The following is a 27,262-nucleotide window of genomic DNA, read 5'->3' as shown; positions in this document are numbered from 1 at the left end:
TGGCTGCGCGGGAGCTGCGTTCTTGCTTTGTGTGAGCTGGTAGATCAGCCCTGTAGGGTAAGTTTTCCGCTTCTGTCTTTTCCTCTGGAAGCGCCTCTCTCCCGTGGCGCTTGCTGAGGGCGCGATGCCCCTATGGCTTTCCCACGCGCTTCGCGAGCAGCCGACTGGCGATGCCGCTTCTGTCCAGCCAAAACCCCCGCCGTTGGCCCTGAGAGAAAGAGGGTGGAGAGGCGCAGCGTTGATCTGACCCCTTCCAAGTTCTGCAGGCTGCTGGGCGGCCCCGAGCTTTGAAGCGAACCCGCAAACCTGAAGGCAGAGCTGGACATGCGGTGGGCTTTACCTGAACGCTTCAAAATGCATTTGGGGGAGAAGGCGCTGGATGCAGACGCCCTTCTCCCGCTCTGTGCCATGATTTGGCATCTGCGTGGGAAAGGCTGTGCCTGCATTTCCTCCTCCCGCCTCGCCACCGCCGAAGCGTCGTCTTACCCCCACTTCGAGGGAGTGGTGGATGGTGCAAAGGTGGCAGGGGAAACTCTGATGCCGGACTGCGAGTCCGCGGGTAGCTTGCCTTGCTTGGCCCGAATTTCCTGCGGGAGTCTAACGGCACCAGGAGGAAAGGGTTGCCGCCGCCGTGAGACGTGCGTGCACGATTTTGCCTGCTCGGCCCTTCGGTGGGGCACCCTTTGCCGCTGCCTCCTAGTCGTCAGGCTGTGAGGCGGCTGGTTTTTAGTCAAGGTGCTATTTCAGGGCAGCAAATAGTCAGAAACTTAGTGTATGGTTCTATATTTAGCATTGGATGGGCTTCATTTGGAATTCCTGCCTTTTGTTGGGTAATCTTCCCGTTTCTTTTGGAGACATTTTATTGGACCCACGTCACGCACACATGATTAACGCTCTAACCCACCTTTTCCTCCAAGGAGACCAAGATAGTGATCCTTCTCTCCTATCCTCGCAACAGTCATGATAGTTGTGAGGCAGTGATTGGCCCAAAGTTACCCAATCAGCTTCATGGCAAGGGGAAAACTTGAACCCTGCTCTCTCCAGCCCTTCTAGTCACTGGATTATGTGGAATTGCTCAGCATGATGTATTCATATTCTTATTTACTTATTGCATTTATATACTGTCTCATAGGACACAGGCTCACAGGTGGTTTACAATTATTAAAATTATATATGCATTCAATAAGTATTCACAAATAACACAACGATACAACAACATAAGGGGACAAGAACACCACAGTTTAAGAAGTTAACCTTCTGGCACAGCAGTAGATAATAAAAGTGTTAGGAAGCACTTCCTGACAGTTAGGACCCCAAGGGTGTGGCATGGGCTTCCACGAGGGGTCATTGAGGCCCATTGGTGCGGGTGTTCTAGGATAGGCTAGACATGCACATGGTGGGCATGTCGTGAGCAGAGCCGGCTGGAGCCGGGGGTCAGACTAGATGGCCTGGGAGACCCCTTCTGACTCGCTCTGTTTCTATGTTTCTAAGTGCTGAAAAGAAAGCAAGGATGGTGCCAGGCATACCTTCTTATGATTAGGACTGGGAGCATGGAAGGCTCAGAAGCAAGGAGGTAGTTTTTTGCTGGGGTGTTCCCCCCAAACCAGGAGTCAGTAGTTCATTCAGCCTGGCATTTCAGAATTATTGCAAATGTGGCTGGAAGAAGCTGCTCTATGCACTAGCCTGCATTTAGGATGCTCTGGCTGAGGACAAGAAAGCAGAGAAAGTAATAAATGGTAAATTTTCCTAATGGGGGGGGGTAAACAGTGGAGTCTCATGGAGTGGTTAAGTCACAAATTATTAGGCTGGACTGCAGAGAGGTCCAAGAGTGTTATTAAAGATAAAATTAGTAAGCATGTAAAAGGACAAGCCCTGCTGAAAAAGCATCTACATAGCTTCCACAAATGTAAGCCCTAGCTCACCAATTTCTTAAGTTTGAGAGTGTGCATGAATATGTGGGCAGGGGAAGATCCAGGGGACATTGTTCACTTGGATTTCCAAAAGTCTTTTGACAAAGTGTCTGAGCAAAGATTCCTGGAAAACCTTAGAACAAGGGTCCTCAACTTTTTCAGCAGGGGGCCAGTTGAAAGGTGCTGATGTTCTCTGGCAGAAAACAACGCAGCTTGCGTTGTGTGTCAAGCATGTTGTCTTCTGCGTGTCCCTTTAAAATGCAGGTAAGAGGTATTGGGGAAAGGAACCCTTTTACCTGTTTGCCTACATTTTAAACCAAGGGTGGGCCACTTGTAGGCCAAAGCATCTTAACTTCCATGGTTCCTCACAATTGCCTATGTTAGCTAGGGCTGATGGGAGTTGTGGTCCTCCAAATATTTTGGCCTGCCAGTGTAGAGCCTCTGTTTTAAAGGGAGAAGTGCCAAGCAATACACAATCAGGTTGCATGTATTGTGCTTTCTAGTGTTATAACTTTGAAGCGTCACACATCCTAGGTTGCTCACTTTTCAGAATGTGATATAAGAGGAGCTACATTGAGAAAGTTGCAAAGTAGGAAGTATTTGTTTTGTTGCATGCATGTAAATTTAAGCACTCCTTTCACAGAAGCCCAGGATACCAAAGTCCATCATTTTGCTGGTTGGCTGTAAGAACTGCCTTTGCTTCCCTTTGTGAACATTTGCCCAACAGATCAGACTCTGGGAGTATCTGTTGTTTTAAAGCAGAAGCCAGACTTAGGCAGAGCCTTATCTGTCACAAATGTAAATGCACAGGCACTTGAAAACAAAAACAAAGTGGATGACCCAAAATTAACATGTGGGCAGAAGATGTGAGTTTTAAATCTGGAACTCCTGTAGGTTTCACTACAGGAACAAAGATTGGGGATGCACAGAAAGCTACTAACCTACTACTCTTTGAAGGTAGTCACTTGCTTTTTAAGTCTTTTGGTAGTAGATTTAGCTTTTGCCTTAAATATGAATATATTAATATTCTCTTTGTTAATAAGAATGGATGAAGTAGCCATTTTGGCAAGTGACCCGATGAGCTTGGTTAGTCAGACCTCAAATATGTATTTTTCCATTCTAGTTTGAGAGGTGTGTTCTTTGTGAGAAATTTCATGTAATCTCCCTGAGACAGGATTTCTTTGGTTATGAGAACTGAAGTGTTTGATACGCTGTACCGGGACCTGCACATCCGCTTCTTGTACTCAAAATATCAGTTTTTTTTGGTGGGATGATTCAGACAGAGACAAATATTAAAATCAGTCACACTTGAAGTATTGAAGAGGACTGGCATCTGCATTTGTCAGTCACAGTTACTCAAAGTTTGTAACAAACACATAAGTACAACATTTATATCCCTTTGTTTTACCTTCAAAGAGCACAAAACACCCCTTCCCTGGCCAATGCTCGCAGCAACCCTGTGAGATAAATTAGGTTAAAGACAGGCCCAATGCCACCCAGTGAGTTTAACAGCTAAATGGAGCATAGAACCTAGTATCTGAAGTCTCAGTCCAGCTCTCTGACCACTATCCACATTTTGTGTATGATTTACTGGGGGAGGCGTTGGCTAGGAAATTGCATTTCTGGACAGGTTGTATTAATAGATGCTATTCAGTAGAACTGACTGGATATTCTCTTCACACTGTTCTTCTTTCTGTCCAGTGTTTGTACCTTTTTTGCTTGTTGATTCTGAGGTAGCAACTCGGACAGCATATAAACTCTAGGAGAGAAGAGCTGACTATTTCTGGCTGACCATCAACTGGCTTGTTTGCACAAACATCCACCCACAATTTGTGGAGATACACTTACAGATGTAAAATGTTTGACAACTTTGATGCCACGGACAAAAACATGCACACACAAGCTTGTGTTCTGCCCTCCCCCCCAATATTGGAATGCATGCAGTATTTACTTGCTTATCCAACTTAATTGACAGTATAAAATGCATCATTTATAGCTGGGCATATAACATTATGCTACTTGTCACATTTCTAAAATTACCCAGCAATGCTATTTAAGTTTGTTTATTATTGCTTTCTCTTAGGATGAAAACTTTTCCCAGAAAATTTACATAAAAGGATCCTTTGCATATTTACTCAGAGGAAAGACCCACTCTGTTTAGCGGTGCTGATCCTGGGTAAGTGCATACAGGATGCAGTCTTGAATGTATCAACTCCTTGATTCTATATGAACAATATTGATTTTGAAGCCACATTCCAAAGGCCTTCTGAATAGCACTGGAAAGCCCGGAATGAGGAGACCCAAAACATTTCTTTAGAAAATGATCTTCGCTAATCTCATGTCAGATAATGTCACATCACAAAGCAGCACTTCTTTCTAGAATTGAGGAGAAGTTAGCATTTTCATATTAGCAAGGGCGATCCTAAAAATCTTATAATAGCAGCAAAAATTCAGATAGGCCAAGATACTGCAAATAATCCTAATCTAACATACATTAAATACCTATCAATTTTGTGCACTTAATCAGCAACCTATAAAGTCATTGGTATTTATCCCTATGTTCTCAAGTGAGTCTGTTGAGACTGAGAGTATAATTTGTTTAGAGTCACCAGGGAATTGATAGCTGTGGGGCATTTGAACAAGGGAGTTCCCAGCTCACATTTTTTAAACCTGTTAAGAGTGAGACTTGTGTTAGCTATTGGGTTGGTTTTTTTTTAATTACTCTTAAAAACTGAGTACCCCAAATGATCCTTCCCTTCAAAGTCCATTGCAAATTTTAGCTTTTTAATATTAATATATTACAATTTCCATTCTACCTTCCCCAAGAAAAGCTCTGGAAGAGATTTCCCTACCACCATTTTGTTTTCAGAGATGGTAGGTTAGGCTGAGAAATAGTGGCTGAGTCCAGGGCCACCCAGTAGCTAGCAAAAACTTTGAACACACTCCTGCTTATGTGTCACAAAGCTGTACAAAGCAGAACCTTTGATATGCTTTGATCACTTTAACATGACCAAAGCTTATAGACACCCATGGCATTAGCGACACAAGTGCTTCCTACAGCATCCAGCTTGACAGTAACCCTGATGGGAATCTGTCTGAGGGACCTCTAGAACAGTAGTGTTACTATATCCATGAGGTTTCCAGGGCCATTGGGCACTCTAAAGCTGTTGGCCTTGTGTGAAAAGGCCCTTCTGTTAGAGCAGTCTGATTTACGTGAGTTTGTATGGACTTGGATACAACTCTGTACAATGGAAAACTTGTTCCATTTACCCTGCAGTATATTCTTCAGCCTCCTCTCCTATCTGCTCTGCACTTGGCACTTGCGCCTCAAAACGTGCCAGGCCAAGCACCCCAATTCTTCTAAGGAATTTGGGTGGGTCACTGAAGAGAACAGAGAACGTTGAGCAATGGGAGTGCTGCTTCTTAATCTAAATGCTGCATTGTGACAGAGGGGACCACCATAAAGTCTCAGCCCCAACCTCAAATTGATATGCATGGCCTGGGCTGTGGATTGCAACCTCCTTGGCACAGTGCCCTCCTGTCAGTCAAGCCTGTAGCAGTGCATACAGTAGCTAATGCCCTTCCTACCACACTGAACTCTGTTTCACTTGAGATACATTCACACACCTGCACCACCATTTCTGGCAGGAAATTATGTTCACGCTGGCTGTGCAGTTTACATATAATCAAAGATAGATGGTTAACACGAGAACAAACGTTTTATAGCATGAATATATTCTAATCTTCTGTGAAAGCTGGGCAGTGAAGCGGGCTGACAGGAAGGCCATTGGCGAGTTGGAAACATAGTGCTGGAGTAAAGTTTCACAAATACCCTGGAGCGACAGAAAAATGTTTTCATCTCGGACCCACTTGTTCAAGTGGGAGTAAAAGTGACAAAATTGAAGTTTGTGAACTTCAGCCCTCTCATGAGAAGGTAAGACTTGGTGGAACAGACAATAATTCTAGGGAAAGGCAAAGACAGAAGGTGGCGGCAAAGACCGATTATGAGATGAATCCATTCCATAAAACCTTGAGTTTGCTAGAACTGAGCAGGGCTTTCAAGGATCAGGACGTCATTCAATAGGGTCGTTGTAAATCAGAGATGATTTGAAGGAACATAACAAATCATTCTTGTTCCTCTCCTACCAACTGTGTGCAGGGTGATTTCTTACTGGGGTTGATATGGATTTGTTTTTAGTAGGGGATCAGTGGATAATTGCCAGATTTCATAATTTTAACCCCATTGTGCATGAAGTGTTAGGCTTTTCTTCTTTGTCGAGTAATACCCATAAACTGCTTTCCAAGATCAAACATAATAAGACTTTGAACCGCAGACTGATAATTCTTTCCTGTGGTTGTCCCCCAACCACCCCAGCGTAAAACGGTTTGTTTTGTTCTGTCCTGGTGACTTCCTACTTCTCTGAGGTTTCCTCAGTGGAGTTCATTGTTGGGTGTCTGCACTTCCTAATATCCAGTTTCAGTTTGGTCTTGGCTCAGCTCCTCTTGCTGGGCTTAAACTGCTCCGGCAGCAAGACATACGGAAGAGGGTATGGGGCAGATTCTTTTTACAGTCTGCTTAGTTTCAGAATTTTTACAAGGAAGAATACGTATTTGTCTAATATAAAAAAGAAAACAGTAATTTTCTGAGATTCCTTCTCATGTAAAGATACAAAGGAGAGTATTTTTGAAAAGGAGTCAGTCATGCGATGTAGCTGTGAAAAAGGCAAACACAGTTTTAAATCATATCAACAGAAGTGTTGTTTTTATAAGTTCTCTGCTTTACTCTATGCCGGTCGAATTCTGTGACCAATTCTGGACAACACACTTTAAGAAAAGGTTCAGATAAATTGTAATGCGTTCAGAGAATGGCAGCAGTGGTTTCCAGGAACTAGAAACAAAGACCTGTGAGGGAAGAGTGAAGGAAGGGAATATGGAAAAAGAAGACAGACTAAAGGGTTGCCACACAAAAGAGGGTAGAACCTGTTCTCTGTCATCCAAGACAGAGAACAAGGGGCTAATTTATAGGAAGGCAGATTTTGGCAGAACATCAGGAAGAACTTCTCAGAGGTCAGAGAATGGAGCCAACTGCATGGCGATGTGGTAGGGGTGGGGTCTCTGTTAGCAGAGGTATTCAAGCGAAGACAGGATCGCAATCTATCAGGGATGCTTTAAACAGGATCGCTGCACCAGGATGGATTTGATTTCAATCCATCAATTTAAAACACAATTTAAAGCATGGTTTTCTACATAATTTGTATGCAACCCTGCCTTACCCAGTCATTAGAATATTCCCAAACTGGATCTCTTTTATGGCCTGCTGCCAAGGGTCTAGTCATCTGGGAGGCTCTAGTGCCTATTATTTAACTGGACTCCCAAACCAAGTGGACATAAAAATGGCAGTGCTGACTCTTGCCTAGTTCATTAATGAATCTCAGCCGTTAAAAGTGGACAACATTGTTGATTGGGTGCCAGACCTGTGGCACAAGTACTACATGTAGGGAAACAGGTTTGGCTGCAAAAACTTTCTTGTCCCCAATTCTGCTGATAGGCTGCCAGTTTAATTCTATTCAGTGATGTAGAATCTTGAATTGGAAAAGGCTGGTTCTGTTTAACATGTCTATATACATGTAAGCTTTATAGTACAAAAACTACAAAAGTTTTTCTAATAACTAAAAGCCGATGAATGCAAATAGGGGGAGAATTTCAGTAAAGCCAATATGAGGCTCCTATGTGCACTCATCTGGAATTAAGCCCTAGTGGGGGTTACTTCTGAGTAAACCTGCTTAGAATTGCATTAAAAGCAATTTTAGATTAAAAAGACTCAATAGCTTTACTTGAAAATTAGTTTCATTAAAAGACTTGCAAAATAGCTTTGGATATGAATGCTGGATAGCATGACCTTCCTTACATTGTTAAATTTAAGGGGGGAAAACAAAGGCACCAAAACTGATGAAAATTTAGCATGTGAAAAGCCCTAGAAACAGTAATGTGTAAAAAATAAATTACAAGTTTGAAGTGTCCCACTTTGATTATTGTTGCATCTACACATGATAGTACAAAATAACCTTACAAAATACATAAAAGAGGCTTTATGATATCAAGCAGTGCATAGTTTCATTAATGAATAGATCCATCCATTCATTAACAGCTAATTAAATAATGCTTTTAAAAGAAATTCACCCAAAAATATAACAGCAGAAATGTTTCTACCCCTCTTTAATATCATATTTATATCTTGCCTTTCTTCCTCTTGTGAGGAATGCAAGTTAGCTTATAAAGTTCTCCACTCCCATTTTTATTTTTTTATTTATTTATTTTTTCAATTTATATCCTGCCTTTTTCCTACAAAGGGCTCAAGGCAGCTTACATCTCCTCCTCCATCTTATCCCCACAACAACAACCCTGTGAGGTAGGTTGATTTTTATCCTCATAACAACCCTGTGAAGTAGATTAAGCTGAGAATACATGAATGCCTTGCATTCTGTGGCTGAGTGGGGACTAGAATCCAGATGTCTTAGTCCTAGTTCAGCACTGTAACCACTACACCCCACTGGTTCTATTTACAAATTTTGTTATCAGTAATGCTCAGTTTTTTCCCCACCAAAATATTTTAACAGAGAATTAAGTGGGTATGATACAAACTTTAGATCTAACTTGGAAGTGTATGGTCCTTCGCCATCCTGTACCCTGCGCTTTGTTTGTGCCAAGGTTTCCCTGGCTGGCAGGATTAGAGAATTGAGGGCAAGTACATGTGGAGAGCACCTGGTTGACATAGCTGTACTCTGCTAGAGCAGTACCTGTCAGTTCCCATAGAGGGAGCTCTGGGCATGCAGCTGGACATCTCATGCCTTTCCTAGAATTTCTTGTTGGTTTTCCCCGCGGTAGGTTTCTCTGAAATGGGTGCTGTGTTGTGGTTTGTAATCACAACTCCCTTATTCATGGGTGTGGCCTGGGGAGTGCCATGATAAGACAATACTTGACCTCAGTCTTACAGCCTAAAGGAATGATCCCCCTTCCCCCCAGAAAAAGGATCAGAGAATAGGAAAGAGGAGGGAAAATGCAAGTGAGCCATGAATTCTTTATTGCATAGTTCTAATACGGGTGCAGCCTGTGCGTGTCGAGACAGAAAAAAAGCCCTGTATCTTCCAGCATTCCTTGCCCAGCCAAGCTCACTGGGGCACATTAGGAGTTAGAGAACATTTTAACTTTTATGCATAAGATCCAAGCCTAAGAATTCTCTGACTAGGAGGAAAGCAAGCTCTCCAGCAGCTGCTCTTTCTCTGGCTGGTTTCCCTGGTGCTTCTCCCATGGAGAAAGGGGCTACAGTCTTGCAGTGGTCTTTGGTTCCTGGCCGATCCACTCCCAGATTTACGGATTTTATCCAGTTGCTTTTAGTGCTGCTTTTAATGCTGTTGTAAATGCCGGATTTATTTTACTGCGATTGCATTGATAGTTACACTGCATTTATTATGTTAATCCTATTGAGATTATATGTAAAAAGCAGGATATCAATATATTAGAGAAATCGGCAAATCCAATGTGTAGTGGTTTGGAGATCACAAAGCACGCTGTGCCTGATTGGCAGTGGTAACGGTGAGTTCATTACTGCCTTTCCCTTCTTTCCTATGGGGTGCCTTAGTCACCTAGCACAGAATTGTCCATGCTGGGCGACAGAAAGCAGCAAAAGCTTTAGAAAAGCACTTAGCTACTGATGCTGAAAACTGAATTGGCCCTCACACTGTAAAGTATCTGTCCTGGTGAATGCGACTTCCTTTTATAGCCCAAGGATCACAGCGTGGAGGTAGCTTTGGAAGGGCTTCATTGATAAGAATTAGATTATAATTAGATCTCTCCCACCCTGCCCATCAGCCATTTCACTGGATAACTGTTTATCTATGATTGCCATATAGGTTTAATTACTTCTGTGTATGCTGGTAAGCTTGAATCCCTCTGAGAATATGAATGAAAGGGGTCCGAAGATTCATTTCTAATTCTCTTTTTACAGGGAGAGCGCCTTTGATCTTTGAAGAGTACGGATAACCCAGTTGCCTTGTTTCAGCAGCTGCAATGCATGAGGTTGTATCTAAAATTACTTTCAAAGCTGATAAGGGGTTTAACTTTGGAAGATACACCTAGTGTTGGTTCAGGAAAAGTTTTCTTAAAACATCTTTTATTAATCTCATTGCCAGTGGTCGCTTATATAACTTAAACTGCAAACAAAGAAAAGAGGAAACCAGTTCTGAACTACTAAGTAATAGTGATCTTAAAATATGTATATTTAAGTATTACTAACCAGGGAAACACCAGCATTGCTTCTCTTACCTGTATTGTGACATTCTTTCTGTCTACCTTGACTGAGCAAAACAGTTACCAGCTTATTTCAAATGAATTTTTGTTAATGCAGTGGCCACCTCCCTTTATTCAGAACTTGATTAGTTCAGTGTTCACTTAATACTTTTACTTCTGAGATAATAGGGCTGTAATTTGTGAGATAATAGGGCTGTAATATTTTCCCATTGATTAAAACTATTGTGGTTAAAATGTGTTTGAGAAGGGCATTGTAAATACTCCCTGTCTGGAATAGAAGCCAGTTTTGATAATGTCTGCGTAAGTGTAGGTAAATACTGAGTATTTTAATTGTGGAATTATAAAATATTCATGTATTCTATATTTAGGTACATATACATGTTATAGCTAAAACTGCAACACCCACACATTTGAGAAAAGTATTAATGACCTTGTGGGAAGTACAAAAAAATCTTTTAGGTAATCCAATGCCAAGGGAAGTAACTTGTGAACACCAGACCAATGAGGACAGTATCTTGGAATACTGAAAGCAGGGGAAGGTAAAAGGATCGGCGGGGTGGGGTGGGGCTGGAGTCCTGAGCAGGTATGCATGCTGCAACATTTTTTTGCAGACTCACTGTAGATGCTTACTCTTGCCAAGTTGCCTTTTCATAGAAGGTAGCTTTGACTATGCTGATGTGACTGACAGAGAGAAGTCAAAGGTGTAAGATGCCTGGTGCACTCAGAATAGACCATGCTAAAGCCTTGCTATTTGCAATGTGTGAATGTTGGTAACAGTGTAGATTCTTATGAGGGTGAATGGAAGAAGCAAAAGCAGCATTGGAAAAAAAATATCAAAGTTTTGCATAATGACACGGAAGTCGTCCTTCCGCTTGACCACTAGAAACCCTACTTAGCTATAGTCTGGCTTTGGAGCATCTGTATTTGCATTTTTATTTTAAGAGCTAGACACTTTCAGATATTTACATAAAAAGTAATTTTCTGGAGTGCTCAGTCTTCAGTTTCATACCGTCACAATATATAGTAGATACTGACCGGGTTTAGACATAAAGCTAAACCACAGTGGCCACTAGAACAAAGATTTCATGCACTGGGGTGAAACTGACCTGGGCTTTTTAAAGTAAGTTAGTTCAAAGCAAAGTCGGTGTTTATTTTTACACCTCTTCAATCTTGCAGAACCCCAACCTTGTTTGCTCGAATTATATGCGCTTCCTGAATTCAGGACTTTGGCTCACATTTGAATGACTTTTGTCGTTCCCCCAGCCCATGCAGTGTGACAAGAGGCATTACCACAGCACCAATATCCTCCTGTACGCCTTCCTAGAGAAGTCTACCAACTGTGCTTTTGCGAAACAGCTTTGTGCTTTAGAGAAACAGCTGTTGGTTTTGGAGCCAGACTTTCCAAGTGACGATGACGGGGAGCTTCAGACAGATGGCAACAGGTTTGGGAGGATCCAGGATGAGCAACCAGGTAACCGTTGTCTTCAATCTCCCATTTTGCAGCACTTGATGTAGAAGAAAGTGGAGTTCCCATCGGCATGGCGGGAGCCCTATGTAGGAACACCTGAACACAGGAACACATGAACACCTGAATCAGCCCCCTTCAGACTGATGCTGAAGGTGCAGGTGTGTGGCAAGGGCATGCGGCCTTGGCATGCAGCCGGGGGTGTGGGGTGTGGCTACAGTCCTCCTACCCCCTCCCCTGAATGTGCTTATTTATTTATTACATGCATTTCTACCCCGTCCTATCACTTCAAGTGCTCAGGACAGCTTACAAAATAGAGAACAGCTACCTAACGCCTAGTGTGACTGGAGTTTCTGCAGGTTTCCAGAAGTCCCTTTACACCAGTGCTAAGCTGCATACCCTAGAGATCCCCTTTTCTCCTTTTTAGATCAGTTGGGAAGCTGATGTTAGTGAGTGCTATTCGGATGCAAATGGTTCATGGGGCAGCTTAAGCAGATACTTGCAGTGGCTGCTTGCTGTTATTTAAATCCTTCACTAAATCTGCCTTTTGCTCATGGAAGGTGTATGTGCCTGTTTTTTGGGGGGGGGGGGGGGGGGGGGAGGAATCCCACCTCCCCCTGCCTGCCGGAGCATTAGAGGACCATTCAGCAGGGGCACTGACCCTTTGTTTGGAGTTATGGGGAGCTGGAGCAGCTGCTGTGGAGAGTAGGGGGAGCCGACTTTCACCAGTTCAGTCGTGGACAACTAAATCTAGATCCGACCATGACAGCTGTATGTGAGACAGAGAGCAGGGGAGAGAGACAATATCAAAGAAGTACTATGAATTCTGTTGTCAAGGGAGAGTGAGGTGTTCGTTCAGGTTTGGCTGATTGTGATCATACATATATTTTTATTTTTACTTGTAGGTACGTTTTCATCTTGTCTTTCTTGCAAGGAACTTACAGTAGCAAAGTTTCTGCACCCATTTTTTCCCTTGTAACAACCCTATGAGGCAAGACAGGCTGAAAGACAGTGGCTGACCTAAAGTTAGGGAGCAAATGGTGTACTTTCCCAAGACTGGCACCCTAAATCCAGCACATAAACCACCACGCAGTGCTGGGTCACATCACCAGTGTCAAATCGTGCATGCTGCCATCTTTCTCCTCAGTTGGGTGTTGGAAAGTTAGAGAGCCAGTGTGGTGTAGTGGTTAAGAGCACGGGACTGGGACTCAGACGATCTGGGTTCTAGTCCCCACTCAGCCATGGAGCCAACTGTGTGCCTTTGGGCCAGTCACAGACTCTCAGCCCAACCTACCTCACAGGGTTGTTGTTGTGGGGATAAGATGGAGGAGAAGAGATGATGTAAGCTGCCTTGAGCCCTTTGTAGGAAAAAGGCAGGATATAAATCGAAAAATAAATAAATGCTGACTTGCCAGGTAAGCAGGTTAACCATTCTGCTTAACTCTATTTTCCCATTCCCACCTCCCAATCACAGTGGATGAAGACGTGTTTCGGGCTATCGGAGCCCAGCTGGCTGCAATTGGGGACAGGCTGGCTGCTGAAATTGACCCTTCATTCGCAAACAATCTGGCACAGCAATTCCTGGAAGACAGTGTGCCCAAAAAGGTGAGAGAAGAGTGGAATTGAAAGTGCGTGAAGATGAAACTGGAGGGTTTCCTCTCCATTATGAGGGAGATCTTGCATTCGCATAACCTCATATGATTTTTATAGTATCCTTTGAAGCATCCTTTCCCTTCTTCCTATCCCAGGCATAAATAGGATTAGACAGTTGCTTCAACTTTGTTGTTGAGGCTGAAGAACATAAGATTGGAATCAGGGGGGATTAAAAAAACAACTTTTTATGTAATTGACATAACAGGATACTGAGTTTTGCTATGAATTATTTTGTAAAGGGCTGGAATAAAGTCCTACTCCAGATATTTTGGACCATTAGTTGGCAATATTGTTTACCATCATCCACTCATCCAACAATCCAAAAGTGCACTGCTCAGCTGGTCCCAAGTGTAGTCGCACAATTCAGGTTAGGAGTATCAAAGGGCTTTGGGTGGGCAGACTCAGCATGGATTTTAAAAGGGAATCACTAGCTTGACCCTCAGGGTATAAAAAGAAACTCTGCTTTGGACTTCAGATTGCTTGAACTAAGCAGCCAGCTATGCTTTGCAAAAGCTGTGCTTCTGAGAAGTGATCGGGGAGAGGTTCTGAAAACAAACCAGGCTGCCAAGGATACTCATGCGCTGCTTCAACATGCTGCTCTAGCATGTGGTCAGGCACAGGTTAGGCGGTGCTTCCTACCATAGGACCCCAGGCCCCTTGGAACTTGGCCAGAAAAAAAATATTGGGCACATTCCTGGGATGGTTTCAACACAGAGAGGAACTACAAACAACATATTAAGCATGTAAGTCATCATGAGAGAACGTTCAGTAGCAAACGATTGGTTCTTGGTTGCTCCAGTCTATAGAGCTACAGAGGTATTCTAGCTATAAATAGGTCTATTTTAGACTTATTGATAGTCTAAAATTATTTTTTACAGATTCTTTTGATGTTAAAAGTTAATATACTGTATGCAAGTTTTAGGACAAGTACCATTTACCTAAACTTGTGATTGTTTTCATCATTATTAAAACCCTGTTGTATTTAAAAATTAAATCACATTTTTAGTATCAATGGCTGCTGTTTATTATGTATAGACTAAAAAATAATTGACTATTCCTTTAAAATATTTTGATAGGTCAACTGAATGTTTTGTGCTGGGTGGTTATTTGTTATACTTGTGCCTGGTTTAAGGGCTGTATATTGGAGATGTTTTGTTTTCTTCTGCTTCTTTAGGAGATAACCAGGCACCTTTCTCAAGCGGTACAGGAGCTCATGCGGAGGATGCCTTCGGATATGGAGCAGGAGAGGGCCATGTTGGTGGCAGCAATGTTTTTGGCCAAACATGTAGCAAACAAAGTGCCAGCTGTTCTACAGCAAGTATTTCATGTGACTGTGAATTATATCAACCTCCACCTTGGTGATTATGTGAACAACTTGGAACATGAGGTGATTAAAATGAAATAATTAGAATGCAACATGTAAATGGTCGTGAAACAACTCTCCCCCTTCCCAGGTGCAGGGCTTCTAGCTACAATCTTTTACTGAATTAGGCTGACCTATCAGGGCTGGCTTTGTCATGCAGAATAATATAAAAGTTGTTAACAAGAAGCATCCATCAAGTTAATGAACCCTTTAATTATTTTGTTAGTTCTTTTCCACACCAGTTGTTGTTTCCAAATTGGATTCCCTCCCCATTCCTTTACCAAATGAAGTTGAGTCTATCCTCAGGGAGGTTCGTACTGCTTGTGGGACAGAGGGTGGAAACACTAGATGTTAAGGCAAATGAAAGGACCATTTAAGTACTGGCAAACCACTGGATTGATAAATTCACACCATTCTTGGTCTAGGCCAGAGTCTGAAACTTCTACCATGGAATATTGTATTTTGGGGAGAAGTGGGCCCAATCCCTACCTGGATGATGACCCAGTTTGCATTCAGTTGCAACCCATAATTTCAAGTGAGCCATGGTTTGCCATGCTTCAGTGAGAGAGACATGCCGCCCTCCGCTCACCAACTTCTTGCAGTTTTACTTAACCTGTGATCAGTTCATTCAACACTGATTGTTGACCCAGAGTGCTGAGTTGGCTAGGAGTTAAACAACACAGTAGTTAATCTGCGGGTTGTAGTTGAGCGAACTGCTCCCTTGTTTAGCCTGTCATGTTCAAAGACCCAACAAACTGATTGTAGGCTAGTGATTAAAGGTAGACACAGGTGGTGCTGAGCAGCCAGTACACTGCTTCCACTGGTCCTCAAGAACCTAATTAGCCCTCCTAGACAGATTGGCTCCATCGCCTGACCCCCCTCAACTACCAGGTTTTTTCCAATGGTTTCTTGACTTTTGTCTCCTTCCCCCTACCCTCGCCTCCATTCTAAAAAGTTGAAATGCTTCAATGCTCAGTAAGGGCATTAAGCTAAAATATGAAGGTGTTTTTGGTACTTCACCCCCATCCTCTTTGCCCCACCACCACTGGAATTTGGCTTTCAGGCTTGAAGAAATTCAGTACCTCTGATCCAAAGGGAAATAAAGGGAATGGTGGAATACTGTTAAGCATAACTAATTCTCTCTCTCATTTCTCTCCTAGATTTGAACGAAGGACCTTCCCCTTAGGTTTTTTACTTTTTGTTTTTTTTTAATATTCCCCATCAACTGCTGCTTGTAGTTTTTATAAATAATAGAATTTAGTGGCTTCTCATGCTTTAATGTGCATTACCTGGTTACCTTTTTCTACTTGAAATACTTGCTCCTCTTCTGCGGTCATCTCAGGATGACAATGAGACATTGACTTTTTCTCAGGGTTGTAGTTTTGAGAGTCACATCTTCATGCAAAGATGAATTGAAGTTAATAACAGATTTGAAGGCATGCTGTGTCAGAACATTCAGGAAACTACTAAACCTGAACAATGTGACCCAATTGAACTGGATATACTTGATTATAACACCAGCTTTAATTTGTCCGGTGGAGTATGCTAGCAGAAGTGGAACTGTCAGCCCAGGTAAAGCACTAATGTGTGTAAAGATTTGTTCATCGGAGGTATAAAAGAGAAGCAGACTGCTGCAGCAGGATTGCCAGCTTTGAAGAGGTTCTTCGTACCAGTTCATCTTGCAGGCAGCTCTGAGATGAGTCCTGTAACTACCTGACTGTTCCTTAGTGGCAGGAAGACTATCATCAGCAGCTCAAGTTGTTTCCTTAACTCTTAAGTTGCAATTTCTCAAGTCTTAAAAGTTAAACGTGCCTGTTGCTTGCTTTTACTGAGTCCCTGCAGTTGTTGGATAATCCTGGGTTCTGCTTGGACTACAGAATCAGGTATTACTGTTCATCTTTTAAAACTTCTTGAAGGGTATTATGAGTTTATGGGGAAAAGAAGAGCTTATCCTATATTTAGTCAGGCCATCAATTAGACCCATCCCGTACGCATCCAGTGAATCTGGACTGGACCTGAAAACAAAAAAAGCTGTTGCAAAGCCTCAATGAAATGTTCAAAAAGAAAAATAATTCGACAGTTTCACAATTAAGAGACAATTGAGAAAATAGAATCTATGGTAATTGGGTAATGATTAAAAGCTGCAGTTTAAAGCTCTGTGTCATTTAATGTTTCATCAAATGCTTTCTTTTATCATTTTGAAAACCAGTGCAAGTACTAGATAAACACTGAAATGAAAGACATCACAGTTGCCTACGTTTCCCCTCCCTCACCAATTAACATGTAAATACAAGTCACAGGCCTGAAAATACACAAAAAGGTACCTGTTTGATTGCTTACCATATGTCCATTTCCCCCTCCATAAAGTACACTGCCTCATAAACAGGCGGAATTCTACATTTCCAATATCCTTGTATAAAACTCAAGAAAACGTGTTTATTCACAGGATGTAGAATTCACACTGTGTAGGAGGGTATGCAATGAAGGGATTTTTTTTTAACTGAGCAAGCAGAGTAAGCAATCCAACGAAAAACCACAGGTTACTCAGAGTGGTTTAGCCCGTAAGCAACCCAGTGCTTTGTATTCACATGTCCAAAAACTACAACATGGGTAATCAGGTTGACTGAGAGCGAATGAAATATGAACAGGAAGCCACATGCTCATTCACTTCTGCTTGTGCATGGTAGACTGTGGGTTAATTAACCCGGAGTTTGCTTCTGTATGTGTAACTGACCCGGGACCTAAACCAGAGAATTTAGAAAATGCAATTGGTGCTAGCTACGGTAGACCTAGTATTCTCAATGGCTTGGTTTCCATACTACTTATTCTAGAAAGGCTACTATTTCACTGAAAAAGCAGCAGTGCTGTGTTTCAAGTTTCGCAAAAAACATGGCCTTCAGTAGTTTGCTCAGCCAATTTCCATGGCTGAATTGTACAAGCCTGGTGCTGCATACATGCAGGGAAAAAACTAGAAAGAGCACACTTTTCTCACTATTAAAAAGTCAACACACTGTATTTTCAAAATTGGCTTTTAATAAAAGTGCAACTGAGGCTAGGACCATGTTCTTACAAGAGTCCCATCAATGGAGGGAAAAATACACATACTGTCCTTTGATTTATAAAGAGCTTGAGCTAAAAATAACTCTTTAACACTGGAGCAGGATTTTTGTTCAGTTCATCAAATGGCACAAGAGGCTTCAATACAGCATTACTAAAAGTACTATACTTGCATAAAGAATGATCTGGATGAGTGCATTTTCTTGAATACTTGTTAATCTGCTGCAGCATGTCATGTCACTATTGAATGATTGAAAAGTTGCCTATTGTTGCAAATCTACTAATTGCTTTTTGGAGAATTTCACAAAACACTTAAACATTGTCCTCTAATGCATATTGATTTGAGTAAAGTCCACTGGTTTTATGTTTATGACACGTAGGTGCAAAATATTAAAGAAGCATTAATACCAGCTAGTACATTAGTAATTTATACTGTTTTGTGCCTCTGTAATAGGATAAACCATAGTTTGTTGCACTCTTTCATTTATCACCTATCCAATCTCAAACCACATTAAGTATAGCATTTAGTGTGCAACCAAGTGGTCATCTTTCCTTATTTCCATAAAGTGCTAGTGGAAAAATGATGTATTCTATCAGCAGTGCCTGATAGCGTGTTGCTAGAGCAAGGTGTGATTAAAAAAAAACAACAACTTTCTTTGGTGTAAGCTTGCATAAATATAGCCTGCAGTTTAAAGAGTAGGGGTGAAATCAAATCCTATGCAAGTGGAGACAAAAAAATGCCTCCCAAGAGTGGTGGACCTTTCTTCTGAGCTTGCAAAGGATTATACTTCAGAACACTTAGTGATGCAGCTGATGTTTCAATTCCATCCTTATAAAGAAGGGGAGTTGAAGGGAGTAGTATTCATCCAAACTATTATAATCTCTCCATGTGAATTTGGATTTTGTATCTAATTCAAGCAAACCCATCTGTCTGGAAGAATTGAAGCAGCTTGAGGGAAAGGAAAGGTTAGACCTCTCTTTTCACCCCTCCTCACTGCCTTGCTGGAAGCTCAGTCTCAAAATCATTGTTATCCTAAAAGCTACTGCAATGGCAATAGCCCTTAGAAAACCTACACATCCCAAAAATTGTTCACCTAGCCGTTTGCCAAGCCTTGGCAAAGTATATCAACTGTTAGTGGGAAAGGAACTCCCTTTCCCTCCAAGCTTTGCTTGCCACTGCCAAAGCAGCTAAGTAAGTGGCTTTGCAACAAAGAAACATCAAAGATCAATGCAGGAATGGGTAATAAGCTACTCTGGTTTCCAGCTTTTGAGGAAAACATCAACCATGAGGCTCACACTTTTCCTTATTTAAAGAGCTTGGGTTGAACTTTAGCTGTCACTATGCACCAGCTATTGCTGTTGAAGATCCTTCAGGTAGGAAGCAATCCTTGCAATGTATAGGGGCATTAGAATTGGTTTTACAGCATCAGGCACCTGTTGGCTGCTGTAGCTCTGACATCCAAACTCCTCAAGACTGCTTAAAAAGAGAATTGCTGCAGGGCATTTTAATATTATCCTTGCTATGTATTTTACCTGCATAGGAAAAAGGTTTTCCAGTGGTGACTGTCTGCATCAACTCTTGTTTATTAATGAGAAAGTACAGCCTATCTACTGAAGCAGCCTAAAGCCCTCCAAAATAGCCACTCGGAATTAAGGGAGAAGGGCAGTTAGTGGGAAGGAAAGCTATTACGTTTCTGTTGTATGACAACTTCCCCCAAGTATTTCTGCCAAGTGGAGATATTGGAAAGAACTGCCTCTGTAGTTGGAATAATACATCCATATGGCTGCATCAAAAATTTTTGGTGTTCAAATGCAAAAAAGAAAGAATCATGGGTAATACAAAGAGCAACTTCTAGGTAGCAAAATGGCAAGTAGCATTTCTGCAACTCCATTTACATGGCTATGCTATTGTCTCCATGTTACTAATGCTACAGAAGATACGTTCATGATTCATCCCAGATAGCTTTTTGCAGAGTATACAGTTTAAAGTTTGTTGCTCCAAAAAAAAATCAAATGCATACTGCAGACTGTGTCTGTACTTTATGAAAAGAAACCCTGAGAAGTATGATTGGCAGAGTATAGAACATTTGCTGTAAATTCTACCAAACAAGCCTTTCCCTAATGCTACTTCAGGAAAAGTTGTGAAATATAACATTGGTTCAAAGCATCAGTTGCATGACCTGCCTAAGAATACAAATCAATTTGAACAAACTAAATACAGGCTTAATTTTCTATCAGAAATGGTAAGTCAAGCCCCACTCCATTGCAAAGCCTTAATATTCTTTCAGAGAAAGTATTTGCTGAAGTCATAGAATAGCAGAGTTGAAAGGAGCCAGAGGGTCATCAGGTGCAACCCCCTGCTCAGTGCAGGATACTAAGTTAAACCATTCTTAGTTGGCTATCCAGCTGCATCTTGAATGCCTCTCATGTAGGAGAGCCCACAAACTCCCAGGGTAACTGGTTCTATTGTCATACTGCTCCAATAATCAGGAAATTTTTCCTGATACCTAGCCATAATCCAGAACTCTGGAAAGTATGTTTGTTGTAACTGAACAAGGGTTAAAAGCAACAATTCACAGTTCTATATAATTGAATGTTCTCTCTTATCATTTTGAAGACAGATGCAAGTAATGGATGAAACAATGATTGTTTTGCAGTTCTCCACTATGTCTCTCTGTCTTGTGAATACATGACTAGCATGTAGAGGCAAGACCCATGGCTTCAAAATAGACAAACCAGGCACATGTGTGGCAGCTACTTACTACATGTTCCATTTCTCCACCATAAGTTACAATGCCTAGTAAACCAAAAGAATTTGGTAGTGCCAATACTCCTAACAGAGAAGACCAGAAAAGTTGCTTATTTCATAGCCTGTAGAACTCAGTAGTTTATTTCACAGACTGGACAGTTTAAGAGGTTATGCAATGAAGGAGAGGGCTTTTTAAATGTCCAAGCATGGTGAGCAATGTCTATGTTCAACCTCTCAAGTCCACTAATGGCTACACACCTTTCTAATCTATTCTTAATGTTGCAGTTGGTCAATAAGAGTGGCATCTCTGAACAACAGGAACCCAAACTGCTGGGAACAACATTAGGCTAGAGAAGTTGCAGCTAGTAGCTGCAGGAGAAACTGTTGTAATAATGCTTATATTAAACCACAAAGCAATTGTGTATTTCAGTTCCTCCAGCATGGGAGTCTACCTCGTTTTGCAAAACTTCTTTAAAACTACAGCTGGAGAGTACTTTTGGGCAATAGCGACAAAAGCAAGCAAAGACAGAGAAGGAAAACAGTTAAAGCCCACTGGAACACGCTGAGGCACTTTAGTCTGAAAAAGGGACAATGCACAGTACTAAGGAACGCACTGCAAGTCATCTGGCCAGGAGCTCCCAGCCCCCGTGCCCAAGTTTCCATTCTGATGACTCAGAGCAAAGATTCTCATATCGCTAAGGGCCAAGTCACATACAGCAATGTGTTTGTACATACACACTGGCAAATAATTGCGCCCTACATGCACACTCACAAGGAAAATAAATAGGACCGGCAGTTGCTCCCTGACAAATGTACATCCAATAGTACAATCAAGTTTGCTACCAGGAGATGTTCATCGGGTGGCCCTTACAACTTAAAGCTTGCTTTGTGAGGGAAATGTCAGTTCTCAAGGAATTTAAAAGGAGGGATATTTTCTCATGCCCACAGTCATTAGGACCAAGCTCTTGTCTTCGCTGCAGCGCTAGAGCTCGTGCTGACTACAGTTACCATCACCAGAGATTCTCAGATGTCACCAAAACATCAAGCAACCCTTATAGCTACGAAAGTCCATTTTATGCGAAATGGGAATGCAAAGTGAGAAAATCAAGTCTATTAAATGCAAATAAAAACCACGCTAAGCGATGAAGCCAGAAATTAAGAATAATTTTTAGAGACAAGTACTACAATATTAAACCAGTAATAATGAATTTGAATTTTTGGAAAGGGAATGCATTTAAAAGACCTTTATGGGGCTAAAGTTCAAAAAATCCTGGGAGTTTGTTTTTCTTCCCATTAAGTTGCATCTACTTAAAATCACCTACCTATACTTGAGTCATTTATATAGTGAGGGCATTCGCAACAGTTTCCTAGCTGGTACCAGTATGAGACACTACCTGTGGGAAAAGAGTGTATGCAATCTATGAGCAAATGCCTAAAACAAATCAAAGGGCAAATTATCAATTATCAATAAGGGCAAAGTACTTAGAAGCAATGGAGATTCAACACAGATCATCATAAGAGACACTGTTGCCAAGTCATTGTTCCAAGAACAGTTTTTATACAAGCACTGGAAGAAAAAAATCACCTTTGCCACATGATGAACATACATACAATACTTTCAAATGGTTCTTATTATATTTACATGAATGGAAAGCTGGAACAGCTTTTCAAATTGAAGATAAGCTTAAGAATTTCCTGATTATCTGATCTACAGAAGGTAACCAGAAAAGGCAGCTATGGCAAGGGACAAGAGATAATCAATACATGTTCACTTTCCTAAAGAGCAATATATTACTAGGTAACTGATGGCTGTGTTGAGTCATCATACCCAGATTAGAATACCAGGAATTGAGGGAAAAAATCAGCATAATTTCATAGGTTACTTCGGGGGAGTGGCTAGAAGACATTGTGTCTACTAGAGTGCAGCCTATGAGTTTTAAAACCGCTTTGGGAAAAGATTTTGTGGTTTTCACTTTGACCAAGTATTTTCAGTACATCAGTAGCCAAGACATGGACTACGCCAATCCCCTGAAGAACAGGAGCGTTTCCACTAAACAGATTTGGAATACATAAGGAGTGCCTTAACATTTAAAATCATTGTCAATACACACAACCCCGCCTCATGACTCTGAACCCAATTACAGCTGTTTAGTTTTTTAAAATTGGCATAAAGCAATTATCTGAGCTATGCAAGGATTTTATTCTATGGCCAGGAACCAGACAAACCATTTAAAAGTACAGCATAATGTAGTTCAGGTCAAACCACTTGAATTAGTGTGCATTTAAGACTTGCATTTGGCTCATTAGTCACTGGCAGAGTCCATCCATTTAAGGCTACATGTATTCCATTCCTGAACATGTGGAAAAACAAAACAGAGATGGGCAAAATGGATTCTTCAATTTGTATTTCACAAGTGGTGTGAGGTCAACTCCTCATCTTATGGTTCTGCTTATAATTGTTGGGTATAAGTATTGCCATCTTCATTTGCATTCATCAAAATGAAAGGAGTGTTCATCTTTGAGAACTAAAGCAGGATGATTTGAGGGGGTGCAGGGAAGAATCACCAAAGTGACAAATATCCATTGGTGATCAAAGAACATCACATTTAACCAAGCTATATTATATTTTCACCCCTACAAGAGAGCCTATTGCTTTCTTGATCCAACATTACAGAGCTTGGAGAATTTAATTAACCAAAGAGTTTGGGGAGCAAAATTATATAAAGCAAAGAGGTATTAAATAAGCACTACCCCTCGAGGTTTAAAAGGAAACTGGGGGATCACAGGGTGCAGTGCAGTACCTGAGGAAGCAGAGACAAAAGGGAGATCAGCCTTGTGCTGCAGGGAAACCTCCAGGGGTTACCTACCAATTCTCCCATTCCCCTGGAATTTTCAGTTCCAGTTTCCAGTGTATAAGCACTCCCCCACACATTTCTCCATTGTACTTGGATAATTAAATGTGCTGAGGTTTTCAAAATGATACCCCTATATGTTAAACAGGAAGATCCAGTCTCAAGTCCATTAAAAACATGATTGTCCCTAGGCTTAGCCATACAGTGTCCACTGCCCCACCACCCTTTAAGTTACACGAATTTCCATTAACAGCAGGCACCACAACCCCCAGTCAATGCAACTAAGAGTGGATCAGGCGCTACTCCTTGCAGTTCTCTACTTCTTCCGCAAGGCCAATGCTACACCCACTGCCACAGCCAGGATGGCCACAGCAGCTGCCCCACCATAGAGCAGAATGGATTTGCCTTCTGGTAAGAGGATGGATTTCTCTTCTCTGCCAGGGGAACCTTCTTTTTCTTCAGAATAGCTCTCCTTTCCTGCTTTGATTTCTTCTTCTGGAAATGGTATTCTCTCCGGGATGGGGGCAGCCTTTGCTTCTTCAGGAATTAACTGCATGGCAGGTTTACTCAGGACTAAAGGTTCTGGCATCTCCAGTGCTTTTCCCTCTTTCTGGTGTTCCGTAAGTGAAGGTGCAGAAGAGCTTTGCTTTTTAACTGATGCAACTTCAGCTTCTGACTCCACCTTCAGCAATTCTGTTGGTGCTTCCTGGGAAACCACCTTTGCCATATCAGCTTCCATATGCACTTCTGACACTGTTTCCTCAACCCCTTCGGGAATCTCTTCCTTCTCAACATGTACAATATCCGAGTTAGAAGAATTATTTTCACTCCTTTCTTCCCCACCTCCATTACTGTCCAAACTCTTCACTTCTTCTGGATCCATAGCCACTTGTTGCCACGACTCAGGGCCCAAAGATACAGGTAAGCTCTCTGTATGCCAACTCTGACTAGCTGATAAAGACACAGGCAAGCTCTCTGACTGCCAAGATGTGGTCACTGTGGGTGACTCTGGAGGGCTCACCTGGCCTGAATTGTCACTAGTTAAAATGTAGATGTCATTGCTGTCTTCGGCAATGATTCCATGGTATTCTTCCTCCTCAGATTCCAAACTAAAGACTGTGCCCTAGAAGAAAAAAAATCCCAAATTTCAGGGTACATAATTACAAGACACACCCTCACAATAGCTGCAAACATTCAAGTAGAAGCAACTGACTTGATCAGTGTGGCATACTTAATTCTGAACAGCAGATATGAAGTAGAACCTACAGTCAGTCTGGTGAACAAATTCACAATGAAATTCACATCACAGATTAAACAAACCACTTGTTGATGCTGCAGTAGATGCCAGTTGCCATTCTCATAATTACTCACCTGGATGCAGCTTGTCACATCACTGGAACCCAGGAAACATGGCTTGTTTGAGAGGAAAACAACCCTCATCTAACTCATGGCCTGTTGCTGTGTTATTTGAGGGTTGTTTCCTGCTCAAACAAGCCATGTTGTCCAGTTTCAGATGACATAACAAGGTATTCCCAGGCAGGTAATTAGGCAAACAGCAGCCAGCATGCACTATGGTCTGTTTAAGCTGCAGTGATCATGCAAACCTCCTCATTCTCTGGAGGATCAAAACTACAAACAGTAGTCAGAGCCTTCTCCAATACACATCACGTAATAGCTACCATCCTACAAATGTAAACACTGTAAGAAGGCATATACATTTTCAGATATCACTGCTGTACTTATTTCACACACTCACAGTAAATGCCAATACCATTAGGAAAGCAAACGGTCAAAGAATGAAGTTGCTCAAATAGTACAGCATAGAGGAACTATTGTTTTCTATCTAAAATCTAGTCTCCAGATTCACTCATGGTCATGAGACGATTTCTCCATGTTTAACAGTGACTTTTCCTACTTGCATTGATGGTACCTTCTTATACTGGTATCAGAACTGTTTACGTTACAAGGAGTATACAGCCTTGTTTACAGGAAGGACAGAAGCACCTGTGCCTTACTCAGGAAAGGCTTTCAGAGCTTCTGCTGATGGCTGCCTTTTGCATCTATCCATCTGTACTAATGGAATGTGGCACATGTAAAAAAACTGCATCTGGGGCTGGACTGCTGCCATACAGAAAGTAATTACTCAGTAAATCTCCACCCACCATTTCTGTGTGCTGATCTAGCTGTCTCATGGGATCAGTGACTTTGATAATAATATTCTCCCGTAAATGGCTCCCTTTCCTCAGCTCTCTACATAGCACTAGGCTGGCTTCCATTATTCACCTCCGCTTCAGCCACAGAATTATGTAAAACAAAGCAACCCAAAGCAGAATTATACAATGTTTATGTTAGTATATTTCTATCTCCCCTATTTTCCCTCTTGCAAGGAATCCATTGTGTCTTCTCTCCATTTTATCCTGTGAGGAAGGGAGGCTGAGAGATATTGACAGGCCTTACGTCATAGATGAGTGAGAACTAGAATCAGATCTCCTAAGTTCCACTACAACACTATAATCATTATGCCACACCAATATTGCTTGCTAAACAAACTTTTGCATGTTAAACTATCTTTAACATGCTGCAGGACATATATAGCTCGGTCTTCTCAATTAGGTATTTGCAATGATCAAGATAAGGAGGTTAAAAGAAAACAAAATATTTATTTATTCATTCATTTCTTATATGCCACCCCACTCCTAGGAAGGCCTCGGCAGTTATAGGCGGCCTATAAATGGATGGATGGATGGATGGATGTTGAAGGAAGGAAGGAAGGAAGAGTCTCCGGGTTTATGAATGAAACTCTATTTAAGAATAACACACTCAAATACTGGTATGCATGAGAAACTGTAGAAAAGTTATTTGCCACTAAGGATATTCTAGTGTTCTCTGTTATCTGTAGTGGGCCAGGCACCAGAGGCATGCTTTCCAATCGAAACTGTCAAGTTGGGTAGCAATTACTACCCACAATTGTCATTTTGGTAATTTAAACTGCCTTTTTGACCCCACATTGCATGTATCTGATAAGCAGACTGTTGACTTGGGAAAAGGCATTCTAGAACAAGCAGATTAACTTTTGAGTAACAGCATTCAGGTTTTGAATACAGATGTTCCAGTCCAACATTTCTATTCTTAGGAGACCAGGATACATAATTATAAAAAGCATATCATATGTATGTAAATCGTACATTGTGTAGTAGGATATCCTACCACTGAAGCAGCCAAGATCTCCAGACAGAAATAGCCTCCCCACACGCTGGTGGGAAATAATAGAAGAACAAAAATACACAATCCTAATTCCAAAGGGCTGGTAATCTTAGATTGGTTGTATTCTGGATATGAAGAGGGCCTTTGATAAAAATTACCAGAAATTTATTTTTGCTTCATTAGGAAATTTTAGTTTTCCTGCAGAATTTCAAAAATGGTTTAAAATTTATATTCAACCCCAAAAGTTGGAGTGATTTTCAATTCAATTGAGAAATGCACCAGGCAGGGATACCCTCTTTCTCTATTGATATTTGCATGTACTATTTGACAAAAATCTAGTATTTGTGGATTTCTGCAGAATTCCTTAGAATTTAAACTTATTTTTTACGCTAATGATCTTCCAATTTATTTCTGTTTCAGGTTTGATGTTGATAATTAATAATTTTGGATATTTATCTGGCTACTCTATTAACTAGTCAGTCATAGCTAGTGTCATCTGGAGTTGTTATACTCCATATTGTGCTAACAAACCAGCAATACAGACTGCTCAGAGTTTATTCCTTATTTGGGAAAACTTGTCCCTGGAGCTATATCTGAAATGATTACGCTAATTTTAAAAGGAACAACACCTGGCAGGAGACCGCGCCCGCGCCCAGGAACCGCACCGCGCCCAAAGACCGCGCCGCGCACGCGCCCAAAGAC

The 27,262-nt window shown here is 41.5% G+C and overlaps 2 protein-coding genes across 6 annotated transcripts in view; one reads left to right on the top strand and one right to left on the bottom strand.

Moving 5' to 3' along the window:
- BID (BH3 interacting domain death agonist) lies at nt 1-18,165 on the top strand. 5 transcript variants are annotated; one of them, XM_044454846.1, is made up of 7 exons: nt 1-57; nt 3,994-4,086; nt 9,916-9,986; nt 11,481-11,688; nt 13,157-13,287; nt 14,510-14,722; nt 15,859-18,165. In XM_044454846.1, the coding sequence occupies exons 3-7, from the start codon at nt 9,978-9,980 to the stop codon at nt 15,862-15,864; spliced, it is 567 nt and encodes a 188-aa protein (XP_044310781.1). In that variant the 5' UTR covers nt 1-57; nt 3,994-4,086; nt 9,916-9,977; the 3' UTR covers nt 15,865-18,165. The 5 variants fall into 5 exon arrangements, with proteins under 5 accessions (XP_044310781.1, XP_044310777.1, XP_044310780.1 ...); XM_044454842.1 differs by lacking the exon at nt 15,859-18,165 and having other exon boundaries at nt 14,510-15,850; XM_044454843.1 differs by lacking the exons at nt 1-57; nt 15,859-18,165 and adding an exon at nt 2,392-2,867 and having other exon boundaries at nt 14,510-15,850.
- The window catches only part of BCL2L13 (BCL2 like 13), a 29,362-nt gene continuing 19,813 nt past the window's right edge, over nt 17,714-27,262 (bottom strand). The window contains exon 5 of the mRNA XM_044454847.1: nt 17,714-24,479. Within this exon, the coding sequence (XP_044310782.1) occupies nt 23,673-24,479 (807 nt within the window). The 3' untranslated portion in view covers nt 17,714-23,672. The remainder of the gene's footprint in view (nt 24,480-27,262) is intronic.

The sequence above is a fragment of the Varanus komodoensis genome, unplaced genomic scaffold (assembly GCF_004798865.1).
Source record: "Varanus komodoensis strain SLA01 unplaced genomic scaffold, ASM479886v1 scaffold8, whole genome shotgun sequence".
Taxonomy (NCBI): Eukaryota; Metazoa; Chordata; class Lepidosauria; order Squamata; family Varanidae; genus Varanus; species Varanus komodoensis.
Note: the sequence above shows the minus strand (reverse complement) of the source record. Positions and strands in the feature narration are given on the sequence as shown.

Bases quoted from the DNA above. Each gene is read 5' to 3' on its own strand.
- BID (XM_044454842.1), top strand. The intron at 11,689-13,156 runs GTAACCGTTGTC...TCCCAATCACAG, and splicing joins GATCCAGGATGAGCAACCAG to TGGATGAAGACGTGTTTCGG. The intron at 13,288-14,509 runs GTGAGAGAAGAG...CTGCTTCTTTAG, and splicing joins AAGACAGTGTGCCCAAAAAG to GAGATAACCAGGCACCTTTC.